At 42.8% G+C, this 15,919-nt stretch overlaps 1 protein-coding gene across 2 annotated transcripts in view; it reads left to right on the top strand.

Moving 5' to 3' along the window:
* PREX1 (phosphatidylinositol-3,4,5-trisphosphate dependent Rac exchange factor 1) overlaps positions 1–15,919 on the top strand; it is a 219,720-nt gene that overhangs the window by 167,686 nt on the left and 36,115 nt on the right. For both annotated transcript variants that reach the window (XM_054045980.1, XM_054045981.1), the window contains exons 17-19: positions 5,406–5,498; positions 12,598–12,746; positions 15,457–15,542. In XM_054045980.1, the coding sequence (XP_053901955.1) occupies positions 5,406–5,498; positions 12,598–12,746; positions 15,457–15,542 (328 nt within the window). The remainder of the gene's footprint in view (positions 1–5,405; positions 5,499–12,597; positions 12,747–15,456; positions 15,543–15,919) is intronic.

The raw sequence follows: 15,919 nt of genomic DNA on the forward strand, positions 1-15,919 counted from the left end.
CTTGTGCTAATATAAAATGACCTCATTCTGCACAGCTTCTGCAAGAGAGAGGCTGCCTCATTACCTTTCATTGGTCTAGCCTCCCAAAGTCTATTCAGGCTTGAGAATTCAAAATCATTGATTAAAAACACCCTCAGGAACAGAGTCACTAATGAGAGTCTGTCCCAGAGGGATCTCTGAACTCCCAAGGAGTTGGGCTGGCAAGTCAATAACAAGAGGCATCTGTCATCCAGGTGTAGCCAAAGGCCATGATAAGGGTATTTTTGAGTGGATTTGGCCACTATAAACGCCAGCAAACACTAAAGTGAAAATAAGTCTCTCTTATACTGTAAATCTTCCATTCTTAAGTTATTCAGAATGTTCAGTTCACGGTGGAGGTCATGGATCAAAAGGATCTTGGTTTTTGTTGTGTTTTATTTTTTGTGTTTAGTGATTGGCGAAATGTAACACCAAAGACTTTAGTGGCTCAAAGGCTTCCTTGGCAAGGCTTATAGCAGAGCTGGATTTATGCTGCAAATGTTTTCCCCACTAGTGTATGTCTGAAGTTTTCAATTAATTCACTTCAACCATGTTCACACTCTCGGTTGAGTTGGATTTCCGCAATCATGCAATCAAGTTTTACTCATGTGTATCCTGAGAGGGATTGGATTTAAGATCACACACTTAGGTCAGTATGCATTAGGGTTACCATATTTCAGCAAGCAAAAAAGAGGACGGGAGGAGCCCCGCCCTAGCCCCGCCCCTGCCCCTCCCACTTCCCGCCCCCCCAGAACCCCCAACCCTCCCCCCGTTCCTTGTCCCCTGACTGCCCCCTCCTGGGACCCCTGCCCCTAACTGCCCCCCAGGACTCCACTCCCTATCTAAGCCTTCCTGCCTCTTGTCCCCTGACTGCCCCAACCCTTATCCACACCCCCACCCCCAGACAGACCCCTGGGACTCCCACGCCCCATCCAACCACTCCCCACCCCCTGACAGCCCTCCTCAGAACTCCCAACCCATCTAAACCCCTCTGCTCCCTGTCCCCTGACTGCTCCGATCCCTCTCCGCACTCCTGCCCCCTGACAGCCCCCCCCAGAACTCCCAACCCATCTAAACCCCTCTGCTCCCTGTCCCCTGACTGCTCCGATCCCTCTCCCCACTCCTGCCCCCTGACAGCTCCCCCCCAGAACTCTCAGCCCCCCACCCTGCTCCTTGTCCCCTGACTGCCCCCTCCTGGGACCCCTGCTCCTAACTGCCCTCCAGAACCCCACCCCCTACCTAAGACTCCCTGTTCCTTGTCCCCTAACTGCCCCCTCCTAAGACCCCCCCAACTGCCCCCCAGGACCCTACCCCCTACCTGTACCCTGACTGCCCAAAACTTTCTCCACTCCCCCCCAAAAAGCCCCCCCCCGTTTCTTGACTGCCCCCTCCAGAACCTCCCTGCCCCTTCTCCTGCCCCCTGGCCCCCTTACCTTGCTGCTAAGAACAGGGTGTTGGGCTCTGTGCCAGCCGGACACGTGGCTGCGCTCCCCAGCACAACAAAACCCGGTCCCTGGCCCTGCACAGTGCTGCCGGACCGGGCTGCAGGGGAGAGCTGCCCTTGTATCAGCACAAAGTGCTCTCGCTCCCGTTTTGCTACGCTGCATGGCAGAAACAGCTCCCAGTTGCAAAAGGGGAGGGCTGCACTTTGTGCTGATACACTTGCTCAGAATGCAGGGCGGAGCTCCTCTACAGCTGCTCCGGAGTCCAGCCCGGGACTTTCCTGCAGCCCTCCCAGCCGCTCGCTCTGCTCTGCCGGGGGAGGGGGGAAATCCCGGACATTGTGAGTGCTTTACAAATTCCCCCCGGACGCTATTTTTAGTACAAAAAGGAGGACATGTCCGGGTAAATCCGGACGAATGGTAACCCTAGTATGCATGCAAGGAGCACAAGGAATACATCTGAGGAATACCTAAAAATACAGTTATTGGGCCAGATTCTGAAAACTGGAACAAAGTCTCAGTAAAAGGGATTTGCCTCGAGGAAACTGAGCTGAAGCGAAAACACAGCAAATGCAAGGGGAGAAATCTTCAGCCTTTTGCGTGCTTCCAGGCCTTCTGACTTCATAGCCACCCTCAACCGGCCACTGGAAAGTATGTGAGGGGAGTACCAGATATAACCTTTGCTTCCCTCCCAACACTGGTTTAGCCCATGTGCATTTGTGTACAGAAGATGGCTGAAATAGAGGTTAACCTGGAATAAAGGAAGCCACAAGCTATCCATTTGGTGTCACTGTTTATTCAGACAGACCATATTGCAATCTGATGTCCTGGCCACTGACAATGGTTTAACATGTGTTTTCCATGTTGGGGGAAAATCCCCTACCAGATGATTAGGCACTTTCATAGTGCAGTAGGGATATAGTTCCATGTTCACTGAATCATCTCACTCTTTGTTGTCACCATTTTTTAATGTTGGCTTGTGGCCAAGTTCTGTTGGTCCATCGGGGCACACAGACCCCTTTGATTTCAGTGGGGAGCCGTTTATGGAAATTTGAGGGCAGAAAGTGATCATTAATGACTTAGATTCTCCTTAGCTTAAAGCTTATACTTTCTGCCTCTCTGCCATATCCCAAGTAGCCATCTTTGCTTCTGCCAAGAGCCATCCATTAAATAGCGTGGCTCTGTCTGGGAAGATCAGCCCTTAAAGATACAGTCCCCTGTACATATCTATTACAATGATTACATTAAGTAGAGGATCTACAATTTTTTCAGAGCCTGGACCATCTTTTAATAGACATTGTATCATGGACATCGCTCCACCATTCACAGTTATATGACTTCCCTGTGGCACTACAACTATAGCTTATGTGGGAAAGTGTCATACAAGAAATATTTAATTCAGTATTTTTAGCTGCCTTTTAATGGGATTTAGCAGCTAGGAATGAAAGAGGAGCCAGCATCATGTGACCAGCCTGCTTTGCATGGACTACTCTGCAGACCATAGTTGGAAACCTGTGTATTAGAGTGACTAGCAAAACAAAGAACTATATAATTGTTATGATGGACACTGTAGTGGTAACAAGCTGTTATTGGGAAAGAGTGCAGTCACTAATAAACGGTGATACATGTGCTGGAACTCGTCTCTCACTTGTTGCAAAGAAAGCAGATGTGATAGAAACAAATATAATGGGCTATTTTTAGGATATTTCTTCTCCCTGTGTTCTGACCAAATTCTATTTGAGGATGTTCTGCCTGTCTAAACTTCCCCTGCAATTTCAATTGAATATTCTTCTTTACATCCTGGACTGTATAATTGTGTGATGCTGCTGTTCAGTATTAAGCAGCTGCCGTTTTATACTCCCAAAGTGGCTGCATTTCAGGGGTGACAGAAGTGATTCCTGTATATGGAAAGTCTCTTCATTGTTTTGGGATCCTTTGGGATGAAAGGCTGTACTGTACCGAAATGCAAGGTATTACTATTTCATTATGTGGAAAACACATCACAGCTTTCTTAAAGTGTTGCATAGCAGCAGATGAAGTGAATACTGATTTTAGTTTGCATAAATATTTATAAAAGGGCTTTGGGATTCTTTGGCTTGAAAAGTGGCGTAGAAATGTAGGACTATTAGTTTCATCACCATCACTTTCATTGAAAACAATCCACATTAAAAATTTTACAAACAATTCCGTTTGCCCTCAGTTTTAGAACTGAGAAGGGCAGGAAGGTCATTAGAAAATGACAGGGCATGAAAGAGATTTCCATGTGCAATCAGGGTATTTGCACACAAACTAGACATTCAATGGTGTGTAGCCCTTGGCTTCTCAGGTTTTGCAAATCAAGACCTCTGTGTACATCTACACAGTGAGCAGCTGCCCACAGCAGTGAGTCTCAGAGCTTGGGCTACAGCGCAAAAAATAGCCGTGTAGACATTATAGCTTGGGCTGTGAAACCTACACCTCTCCCTAGGCTATAGAGCCCAAACTCCAGCCTAAGCGGCAATATCTACACAGTTATTTTAGCACCGTGGTGCAAGCTCCATGAGCCCGAGTCTTGATCTGGGTTTGACACGTGCGGCCGCAGGCTGCTGCTCGCTGTGTAGATGTGCCTTGAATGTTTAAGATACTGGGTCATTTTGTTTCACTATCCGCCTCTGTGAGAAAGCTGAATATGGTCTTGTCATGCCACATGTGAATGTTCAGAAACACCCAAGTTTTGTTCAGAGTAGTGGTCGTGGGTCATATAGAGTGGCAACTTTACCATGTTATCAGGGAATACAAGGACGGTGAGTTAGTGTGGTTTCCAATAGAGCTATCTGAAATTACCACTATTCCCCAACAACCTGCCTCAGCGCTGTTGTTGATTTTTCTCCCAAAAGGTTAACACTGCATTTGGCTTTAGCTACGTGACTCCCATTCAAATAAATGGGAATTTTAAGGCTAACTCCCCAGTTGGTGCTTTGAAAATGTAGCCCTGAGCATGCTTCTCCAACAGGAGAGAAACTGCACAGCCTCTTTGCATGGAAAATGACAAGTTGAATGGGAGAGCTGCCCAAGTAGTTTTCAATTGAATCCCAAACTTGAGGCAATAATATACACATTGTGTTGGGCTGAAACTCATGCCACTTGTAACAGTGCAAGGTCAAAACCTAACTAGCACTGTGCTCATTTTCTAATGAACTCTTTGTACTGAGTATGCTTGAGTAGCATTGTTCTCAAAGCGTTTTGTTAGAAGGAACCACTGCACATTTTCCACTGAATCTTCCCCCCTTGGTGCTTCCCTTTTTATCTGAACATCTCCTGAACAGGTGGTGGTGGTTGTTTTTTTTCTTGCAGGTGTCCTAAAGTAGTGAGTTATTTTGCACCTGGAGATTTTTGGCTCCTTCAGGGAAGGACGGTTCTATTTTCATAATATTCTGCTGTGATGAACCACTAACAGGAGGAAATTGATAAGTTTTAGTTAATGGCATTGACTGTAATAGAAAAAGACCAGTGCTTTTCAGCAGTGTAGAAGTCGGAAGGATCAAGGGAGTAATCTTCTATAATTTTCTTCTCATAGTGGCACGTGTTAGATTATAGGCAGCTTTTATTTTCATCTGATTTATTAGATTTATTTCTCTGATTTATTAGATGTGTATTAAATGTGTTAAGTTCACTAAAATGCATGAGGCTTATCTGATGGAACTCAGTACAGAGACTGAAATCACAAGTTATTAAGTTCAATACACTACAGGAGAGGAGTAACTGATACAGTTTTAGGCTCTGTGTTATGCAGGAGATTACATTAGATGATATAGTCGTCCCTTCTGACTTTCAGATCCATGAATCTATGACAACAGTGACTTAAGAAGTGAAAAGCCCAACTCTGTCTCCTTTCAGCTCGCCAGTTCCTCCAAAACACACTTCCATATCTGTAAAACATTACCCGTTGCTCTTTTTGTTTTTAAGATCTTACCTGGAGAGGATGACTACGGGTTTGACATTGAAGAAAAGAATAAAGCAATCGTGGTTAAGTCTGTTGAGCGAGGATCTCATGCAGAGGTGAGACCTTCTGACAATTATAAATATTTCCCTTTTGGCAGTGGGAAGAAGCTTCTTCTTTGAAAAGGCACAGCAATATCCTTTATGAGCCTGTTTCATGTTAGTGGCAGCTAATAGGAAATTGGGGATTGTCTGCAGTTCCTCTGGTCATAAACTGCCTCTGTGCATTGATACGTGTTTGGCTGCTTTGCGTAAAACATTCTTGCTGAAACATTTTTATTAAGTGAGAAGACAACAGACAGCTCCTTTCTGTGAGGATCGCAAAGTTTGGGCAGTGTCAGGAGATACAAAGCTTAGAGCAGGGAGACAGTAGTTGGATTTACAGAGTGGGCATACACTGTATTTCAATACTGTTTTTTTCAACCATGTATAAACTGGTGATTCTGGTGTTTTCTAAAAGCCCTAATTAGCTTGATTGGATTCTCACATATAGTAATGTATCTATCTGAGGTAGTTATGTGGCCTCCATTACCACAGTATCGGAGCACCTCACAACCTTTTGATGTATTTATCCTTACAACCCCTCCCCTCCCCCCGCAAAGGTAGGGAAGTGCTATTATCCCCATTTTGCGGAACGGAGGCATGGAGAGACTTGCCCAATGTCACACAGGAAGCTTGTGGGAGAGCAGGGTCTGGAACGCTAATCTCCCAAGTCCAAGCCTAGCACCTCTGTCTGTGGGCTCTCTTTCCTGGCGATCCTGCAGATTGCTTGGATGTGGCTGCCTCTGCTTCCTTAATGATCTAAGGCGAGGAAGCAACCAGATTGATTTCGACATGTTGAGAGAATCCCAAATAGCAACTTTAAGATGCAGTTTAATATTAGAATTAAATGATCTTATTCTCCTTTGTTTTGTAGCCATCAGCAAAGCTGTGCCCATGCCTCAGCTCATACTCAAATTAACAGAAATTGGCCAAATATTTTATTAATGCAAACCTCTAGGGTAAACCATTGCCTGACAGATAATCCCTTGGTCATTTCTTTGGCCAGCTGCCTGTAGAACATTCTGCATTGAAAATTTGTTTGTGATTTGAGACAAAAGAAGCACACAGTTTTCTATGGCATCTTTTTCTTGACTGTCCAAGACAAACAAGCTGTGACCATCTGCCCATCTTTTCAGCTTGACTTTAAAATCTTGAAGGAACCAAATCAAGATCTCACTGAACTGGAAAGCTGTCAACTCAGTTCACCAAGATTTGAAGCCTAGCAGTAATGCGTTTCATTACATTCTTGGGCTCTTTAATTGCTTTTTGATACTACAAAGCAATCTAGCATATGGTTCAGTGCCAGCTCAGCCGCTTTAGGCCATTTTGGAAATCTTCTGCCTGTTTTAACACTCCAGGGACAAAATCAGGGCAAGGAGCTTCACTTCATTGTGTCCAACCACGGTTCATTGGATTTTATTACCGATCTTTAGGCCAGGTTAGGATTTCAGATATACTAGTGTGAATCTGGAACAACTCCATCAACTTCAGTGGGGAATTACTCCAGATTAAAGGGGGCAGGGGACAAAAGCCCACAGCTAGGTATAAAAAAAGGTGCCCTTAACATAGGGCTAGATGTTGGGGGGGAGGGGAGAATGGAAAATTACAGTAGAGTCATAGGAGCAATCGGAAGGATAATAATGGGTGGATCTACTCAGCATCTTAGATGTCTGTATACAAATGCAAGGCATATTGTGAATAAATTGAAGAACTGGAAGCATTAGTACATAAACTAAATTATTACTTAATTGGCATCACAGAAACACAGTGGGATAAATTCATGACTGGATTATTTCTGTAGAGGGGTATAGCTTGTTCAGGAAGACAGGCAGGGAAAAAAGGGAGGTGGTGTTGCATTATACATCAAGAATATATACACTTGTTCTGAGGTCCAGAAGGAGATGAGAGATAGACCAGTTGACAGTCGGTTGGTGAAGATATCACGGTAGGGGACTACTGTAGACCCCCAAATCAGGAGGAGGAGTTGGATGAGGCATTTCTAGAACAAACATCAGAAATATCCAAAACACAAGACCTGGTAAAACTGGGACTTCTAACTACCCAGTCATCCACTGGAAAAATAATACAGCAAAACACAAAATGTCCAGTGAGTTTTTGAAATGTACTTGGGACATTCCTTGTTTCAGAAGGTGGAGGAAGTAACTGAGGAAGTAACTTGATTCTAACTAACAGAGAGGAATCTGTTGTGAATCTGAAGGCAATTTGGGTGCAAGTGATCATGAAATGATAGATTTCATGATTCTAAAGAAAAAGAAGGAGTGAGAGCAGCAGAATAAGGCCAGTTTGATGTAAAAAAAACGGACCTTCACAAACTCACAGAATTGGTAAGTAAAATCCCACAGAAAGAAAATCTAAGGGAAAAGGGAGTTCAGGAGAGGTGGAAGTTTCTCAAAGAGACAATATTAAAGGCATAACTATCCTGATGTAAAGGAAAGATAGGAAGAATAGTAAGAGGCCAACATGGATCCATCAGGAGCGCTCTGATGATTTGAAAATCAAAAAGGAATCCTACAAAAAGTGGAAACATGGACAAATTGCTAATAATGAGTACGCAAGAATAGTACAATCATGTAGGGACAAAATCAGAAAGGCAAAGGCAAAAAATGAGTTACGCCTAAGCTAATGATATAAAAGGCAATCAAAAGAGGTTCAATAAATATATTAGTAGCAAGAGAAAGATGAAGGAAAGTGTAGGTCCTCCACTTAGTGGGGAGGGAGAGCTAATAACTGATGACATCAAGAAGGCTGAGGTGTTTAATGCCTATTTTGCTTCAGTCTTCACTAAAAAGGACCAGATATTTAAAACAATTAATATTAACAACATGGAGGAAAGAACACAAGCTGAAATAGGGAAAGAACAGGTTAAAGAACATTTAGATAAGTCTGATGTATTCAAGTCAGCAGGGCCTGATCAAATGCACCCTAGGATGCTTAAGGAGCTAGCTGAAGCAATCTTGGAACCATTAGTGATTATATTTGAGAATGCATGGAGAGGGGGTGAGATCCCAGAGGCCCGGAGAAGGGCAAACACAGTATTTATCTTTAAAGGGGAATAAAGAGAATCTGGGGAATTATAAACCAGTCAGCCTAACACTGCACACAATCAGTTTGTAAGCACCTAGAGGATAATAGGGTAATAGTCAACCTGGATTTGTCAAGAACAAATCATGCCAAACCACCTAATTTCCTTCTTTGACAGGGTTATTGGCCTAGTGGATGTGGGGAAGCTTAGATGTGATATATCTTAATTTTAGTAATGCACGGTCCCATCTGACATTCTCATAAGCAAACTAGGGAAATGGGGTCTAGACTGAATTACTATACAGTGGGTGCAAAACTGCTAGAAAGAGCATACTTAAAGAGTTGCTATCAATGGTTCCGTCAAATTGGGAGGACGGATCTAATCGGGGTCCCACAAGGATCAGCTCTGGGTCAATGTTTTCATTGATGACTTGGATAATGGAGTGGAGAGTATGCTTATAAAATGTGCAAGTGACACTGACCTGGGAGGGGGTGCAAGCACTTGGAGGAGAGGATTAGAAATAAAAATGACAAATTGGAGAATCTATCTAAAATAAACAAGATGAAATTCAATAAAAGACAAGTGCAAAATACTAAACTTAGGAAGAAAATATCAAATGCACAGCTGCAAAATCAGGAATAACTGGCTAGATGATTAAAAGGAACTTGGGAGTATAATGGATCACAAATTGAATATGAGTCAATAATGTGATGCAATTGTGAAAAGGCTAATATCCTGCTGGGTTGTATTAACAGGAGCGTCATATGTAAGACACGGGAAGTAATTGTCCTGCTTTGCTGGGCACTGGTGAGGCCTCCGTCGGAGTACTGTGTCCAGTTCTAGGTGCCACGTTTTAGGAAAGACAAGGACAAATTGGAGAGACTCCAGAGGAGAACAACAAAAATGATAAAATGGTTAAAAAAACTGGGCATGTTTCATCTTGATAAAAGAAGGTTGAGGGGGAACTTGATAAACAGTCTTCAAATATGTTACTGGCTGTTCTCTAAAGGACAGTGATCAATTGTTTTCCATGTCCACTGAAGGTAGGACAAGAAGTAATGGGCATAATTTACGGCAAGGGAAATTTATGTTAGATATTAGGAAAACCTTTCTAACTATAAGAATAGTTAACCTGGAACAGGCTTCCAAGGCAGGTTGTGGAATCCCCATCACTGGAGGTTTCTAAGAACAGGTTAGGCTAACATCTGTCAGGGAGAGTCTAGGTATACTTGGTCCTGCCTCAGCACTAGGGGCTGGACTAAATGACCGCTTGAGGTCCCTTCCAGCCTTCTGTATGTATCTCCGGTATGCCTCATTCAACACATTCCAGGTTTAGTATATTACCAGCAACACTTGTTTCCACATGTTTTGATCCTGGAGCTTGTTTGTACAGTACACTCAGACACCTAGGAAGGAAAGAGCAGTGAAAAAATTACCCCATTGAGAGTTATGCTTGCTATCTGACTTTGAACATCCAACTGACAAGCAGATGTATTGTATTTGCACAAACCATGTCCAACATACAACCATTTGGCCAAAGGCCATCTGATGGATAGCAACCAGTGGGCTGCTCGCTGATAAAAAAGCCAGAGGCCCATAGCCAGACAACTGTACTGAGTTATCATAAGGAACGTCCATGATTCAGGAAATGCAAGAGCCATTACAATGTAGAATTTTGCTCTTAAAGAAACACGACTCCAAATTTTAATCTGCTTGAATTGTTATAATCCATGGAAGAAAATATATTTTCCAAGGTTGTTCAATTTGGCATGAAACTTTGCACCTAATTTGTACATGGATTTACTGTACCATGATTGTTTGTCTAAATTGGTCTGTAGTGGGTATAAATAGACAATTAGACATTTAAAGTAGTCGTTGGCACATAGACTTAGTGCAGTTATGCATGAATTTGAAGTAACTCTGCACAAATTAAATGCATAGGCATAATTCTGAAAATCTGAATTTATTTTTCTAACTCCTCCATATCCTGTTGTAAACTTGTCAGTATAAATAGCTACTAATGACACAAACTTTTCCATTTAACTATAAATCAAAATATTAAAAAATCTATCCTCCTCACTTTGTTCACAGAACTCTCATAGTTGATAATGATGATGCACTAAGTCAAAAGAGTCATGTTCATTTCAGCTGTGTTAGAAACTGGGGGGCAGGTGGAGGATTAGGCTGAATTAAAATTTGCCAGATGGAAAGATAAAAGAGAAGAGGGATGTTCTCTAAAGGGATGTTATGAACAGAAAGTGCAAGTAATATAGAGAGCATTTGATGGCTTCTCCCTTTAATAATTTGGCTGAGAAAATATATAGTTTAGTAGGCAATAGGGTGCACCAGCTCCTGTTGTCTCTGTGATGAAATGAACAAAACCAAGCACTTGTATTTCCTAAATTCTAATTAAAAAATCAATGAACCCTAGACTATAAACTGAGCTCTAATTTCCAAGATCGCAGTGCTAATTTAAGATGAGCGAAACCATTCATAGGCTAAGACAAATCTGGGCTTCCAGCTTCTCTCATGCCACAGGTTAAGTTTCAGATCTGGAAGTGGATTTGCGAAGTAATGTGTATACCTCCTTTATTGTAAGTCAATGAAACTGTCTGTAGATTTCAAATGCAACATTGAAGGGCTCGTGGTCAGAGCAGCATAGCCAAGGTCTTGTAGAGCCCAATTTCTGGAATTAAAATTTGCCAGCTGGAAAGATACAAGAGGGAAGGGGAATGAAATACCATTTACAGGTTTCTAAAGGGATGTTATGAACAGAAAGTGCAAGTAATATAGAGAGCAATACACTTACACTGAGAACGGCAACCCAGTACAATCCCAAAGAGATTTTGCCTAAGAGAGTAAAACCATCTTCAGGTGTTGGACATTTTTAACTGGCTGAGTTCAAAAGCATTGAACCTCACCAGCTTCAATTATATTTTCAGGCAGAGAAGATATGGAACAAGACAGATCTTAAAATCAGTGGGAGTTACTCAGAACCTGTGGGCTGAGTGGTAAATTGGGCCCATAGCATTTTGTTTTTCTTTAACTTCATTAAGGGGATTCTGGATTTTGTGATTCTCAGTCTAGGTGCTGGTATCTCATTTAAAACGAGCTGATATGTGGATGGATTAGTAAGTGAATTGTTAAGGGTTATTATCTAATAGTTAGAGCAGGGGGTTCTGCATTCTGTTCCTTGTTCTGCCTTGGACTTACTGTGTGACCTTGGCCAAGTCACTAAGGACAAAAGTTTCAAACTCGGGGGACTAAAGTTTGGCACCTGAATAAAAATGGCCTGATTTTCAGAGATGTTGAGCAACCAAATCTCCTTTTGAAATCCATGGCAGGCTTTCCACACTACTTAAAATCAGACCACATTTATTTAGGTGGGTAACTATAGATTATATGCTTAAATTCAGTCATTCAAGTTTGAAAATGTTGGTCTCTGTGCCTCAGTTTCCCCCTGTCAACTATGGATAGCAATACTTCCCTATCTCACAGGGGTTAGTGAGGCTCAGTCTGCGATCCTCCCAACAAAAAGTGCAGTAGAAATGCAAAATCTTAGGAAGTAAATGTATTCTTGGTATCCCCTATTACTTCATGTTACTGTTGTTGGATTGAGATTCTTTTATTAGTTGTGGACAGTCGTAGGGTCTCTAAATGTAACTGACAAATGATTTGTTGACCTGGGGAAAGAAAAAAAAAACTTTGTGTATATCTTCTGGACATTAATAATCCTAGTAGCTTGCAAACCAAGGAGTAGTCGAAGCTATCAATCTACATCTGTGAATTACAATGTTTAGTGTAGACAGCACCGCCAGCAAGATGTGGCACTATATCTGTATCTTACTGTTAAGTTGTTGTCTTGTATGTTGTTGTGTTGTTGATCTGACCTGCGGTGTTGGCAAGACATTCAGTTCTGTCTGTGTGTACTGGAGTTGATACTTGCAGTGTCCCCATAAATCTCTGTGACTTTAACAGTGAGTATTACAGTAGCCAACCTTTCCTGCATCCTGAACTGTTAAAGGCCTTTCAAATGACCTAAAGCTTTGTGTGGTATTTATGTTTCATTTGCAGATGGCCAGCCTGCAGGTTGGAAGGAAGATCTACTCCATTAATGAGGACCTGGTATTCCTGCGTCCGTTTCAAGAAGTGGAGACCATCTTAAACCAATCTTTCTGCTCTCGGAGGCCACTTAGACTTCTGGTGGCCACCAAGTCTAAAGAGTAAGTGCCCAGAGAGACAGACATAGAAGGCTATCCAGAGACATTAACTTTTTTTAATACCTGTTGTTAAGGTAACTACATAAACATGTTACCCATCAGAAGTTCCAGTTCTGTTAAAAGAGGTAGAAGTTGTGAATTGTGCTTGTTAGTGATCCTTACATCTCTTAAAGCAGCTGTGGAATATCCTTTGTGCATCAGAATTAACTCTTGGCCTTCATGTGCACAAATGAAATTGAGTTACAAGGAATATAACTTCATCAGCAGCAGAAAGCGTCTCAGCAGTAGGTCTTTGCTTGAGAGAAAGCACCTCAGTCTACTGTATCACATTGCTTGTTGTTGGACTGGTCTTTCCATCTCAGTTCATACAGTTTTCTGCTCCATAATGAGTGCGTAGGCCAGAAAGGATTGACACCACACCCAGACTGTTGGATCAGGCCCTTCTTCTCAGGGCTTCAACTTTATTTCTTCTACACAAAAGACGAGTAACTCAAATTCCTTCCCCCGCAATCCAAGGTCTTCTGCAGGAGCGATCTCTTCCCTGCAGGTTCCCCTCTATATCCAGCTGCCTGCAAATCATCCACAACATGTGCCCTTTCCCCTTGTGACCCAGGGGCTTCCTGTCAGAGCCCCCTGCTCTTTGCAGCTCTTTTTCAATCCTCCTTTAAGCGATTTGCCTAGGAGTTGAGGGCCTCCCTCTGGAGCAAATCCAATTCCTATAGCTCTGCCCCTAGGGTTCCCTGCAGGAACCTGCCTACTCCCTGCAGCTTTCCAGCTCAGCCGAACTACTAGCTGGTTGTATATTTACCCGACTCCTAGCTAATCAATCTCAGCTAAGAGATAGCTAATAAGTCACTACTGGGCCCCAATTCCCCTTAAAGGGTCAGATACCCTGTGAAAGAGGGCCCGTAGTGAATCAGGGTCCCGTGTATTATTGGATTACATAGCCACAGACTTTGCCATGTAATCTACCCCTTGATGTGGAATTATGGTCCAGAATCTAAGCTTTCATTTAAAACAATTGGCCAGAACCTCAGCTGATGTAAATCAGAACAGCTGCATTGAAGTCATCCTGGAAATGGAATTTAATATAAAAATAAATAACATGGAGGTTTCCGTACTGACTGTATCATTCACTTTCAAACTTAATACATTAAACACACCAATTTTTAATTAGCAAGTCACAATTTCTCATCTCCCAGACCAGACTGCTACAGAACCCAGACTGGGTTTTGGTCCAGCCCAGGTAGTTGCGGGGTACATGTTGATAATGCCATCTCTCTTTGTTTGCTGGGGTATACAACCTTCAATTTCATTCTGAGCAACAGGGATGTGAGCCAACAAGACCTGTGAGTATCTGGCTCCTAGGAAAACCTCAGCAGAATTCATTTCTTTGAATTGAGAATAATAAGGGTTATGTCCTGTGTGCTCCCCCTGCACGCTATGCTTAGCTGTAGCCTTCATTAGACCTGGATTTGAGTCTGTCTCCAGGCAGGGGGGCTGACCCACCATATGTTCAGCTTCCCTATGCTCTGCATTCAGACATGTGCAGCAGCTGTCTTTAGTTTTCAATTTGCATAGACTGTGATGACATTCCAGACAGAAACACAATCTGCAAAACTACTTAGTGACAAGTCACTTCTGTGCTCATGAGAGCTTAACTACTGTGGTTTATTGTTTGTTTCTTCTTCACTTTTACTGTCACTTTAATACATGGCATGTCCATACGGAGAGTTAATGAACAGCAAGCTGGGAAGTAAATCCACATTGCTGTAGCATACCATGCACTAATTGGCCATGTGGGCCCCACTACTGCACACTAAAAGTTCCACAGTGCACTTTGACCTACTGCTGTTTGAAACAGTTAGTGCTGAGCATGCGAGGATGCTGTAGGTTTACATTCCAGCTTGCCATGCACTGGCTCTCTGCATGGACCAGCCTAACAAGAAACTCAGACTAGAGTGGGTTATATTGTATTCCATTCAGGTCCTATAAAGCACACGCTCCTAGAATTAGCCTAATCAGTTGCAAAATAACATTGTCCTGCATATGAGGATTAGATGGTTCATCACAGGCCTCATTATTGCATACAATTACCACAAGACCATTGAGTCAAATCCAGTTCAAGGTCAAAAGTTGCTACCATCAGAGACTGTTTGGTGGCTTCCTATGTGAGTGTGGTGGGTCTCAATCCAGTTCCAAGAGGACAGATATTCACAGCATAAAATCCACTACCTCCGTTGGCACTAATGGTGACCTCTGTTGTCAAGTGATTGGGCTTGCCAGCTAATCTATCCCCTCAGTTCTAGAGAAGTTTCCTTCCAAATCGGGCAGCCTGGAGGAAGTTTGCACTGGTGCTGCCTAGACTGTACTAGTTCTGTGGGTACTGGGAAGACATCTTCATTCTCTAGGGTTGTCAATCCGGCCACAATCCACATTAAAGTATAATAAAGGTCAAAATATTATCTGACAGAAAGGCAGCTGAGTTGTAAAATAAGTTACTGCTATGTGACAAGAGCTATTGCATGGGGTTAACTCATCTCTTATTAAACTTTTAGGGTATATTTAAAGCTGTTTGCAAACAGTCTAGGAATTTTATTGAGCCCCGAACACACAGAGGTACGATCTTACACAAAAATTGAGAGCAGTACACATGGGTCTAGCAGTCTAATCTGACATGCTGCTTTCTTTCTTTCTTTCATGTTTTCTGCAGAATTATAAAAATCCCAGATTGTCACGAAGCTCTGTGCTTTCAGATACGGGGAACAGCGCCACCCTACGTCCGTGCTGTGGGCAGAGGTAAGCAAGGGGTGTGTGATGTAGCTATGGATTGAAATATTGAAATACAGCCAGCCAGATACATCCCTCTGACAGAACAAGAGCCACATTATGTTGTCCCAAGGTCCTAAAAAAGTCGGTAGAAGTCTCTAAGTGTCGCAGTCACAGAGCAGGACCTCTGGTGCTAGGTGCTATACAAACACAGAGCAAAAAGACACGCCCTTTCCCAAAGAGTTTACAATCTGAGTTCAGTCTACGTATTGCTTTACTATTAGAGCTGGGTATTGGGTGGCTGTTCCCACCTACAGGAAGCAAAAATGACTTGGCTCAATGCCAGGAGAAATGTGGTGTTAGACTATGGAAGGGATGTTGAGGAGGCATCATCACTTGAGCCAATG

The sequence above is a fragment of the Malaclemys terrapin genome, chromosome 12, assembly GCF_027887155.1.
Source record: "Malaclemys terrapin pileata isolate rMalTer1 chromosome 12, rMalTer1.hap1, whole genome shotgun sequence".
Lineage (NCBI taxonomy): Eukaryota > Metazoa > Chordata > Testudines > Emydidae > Malaclemys > Malaclemys terrapin.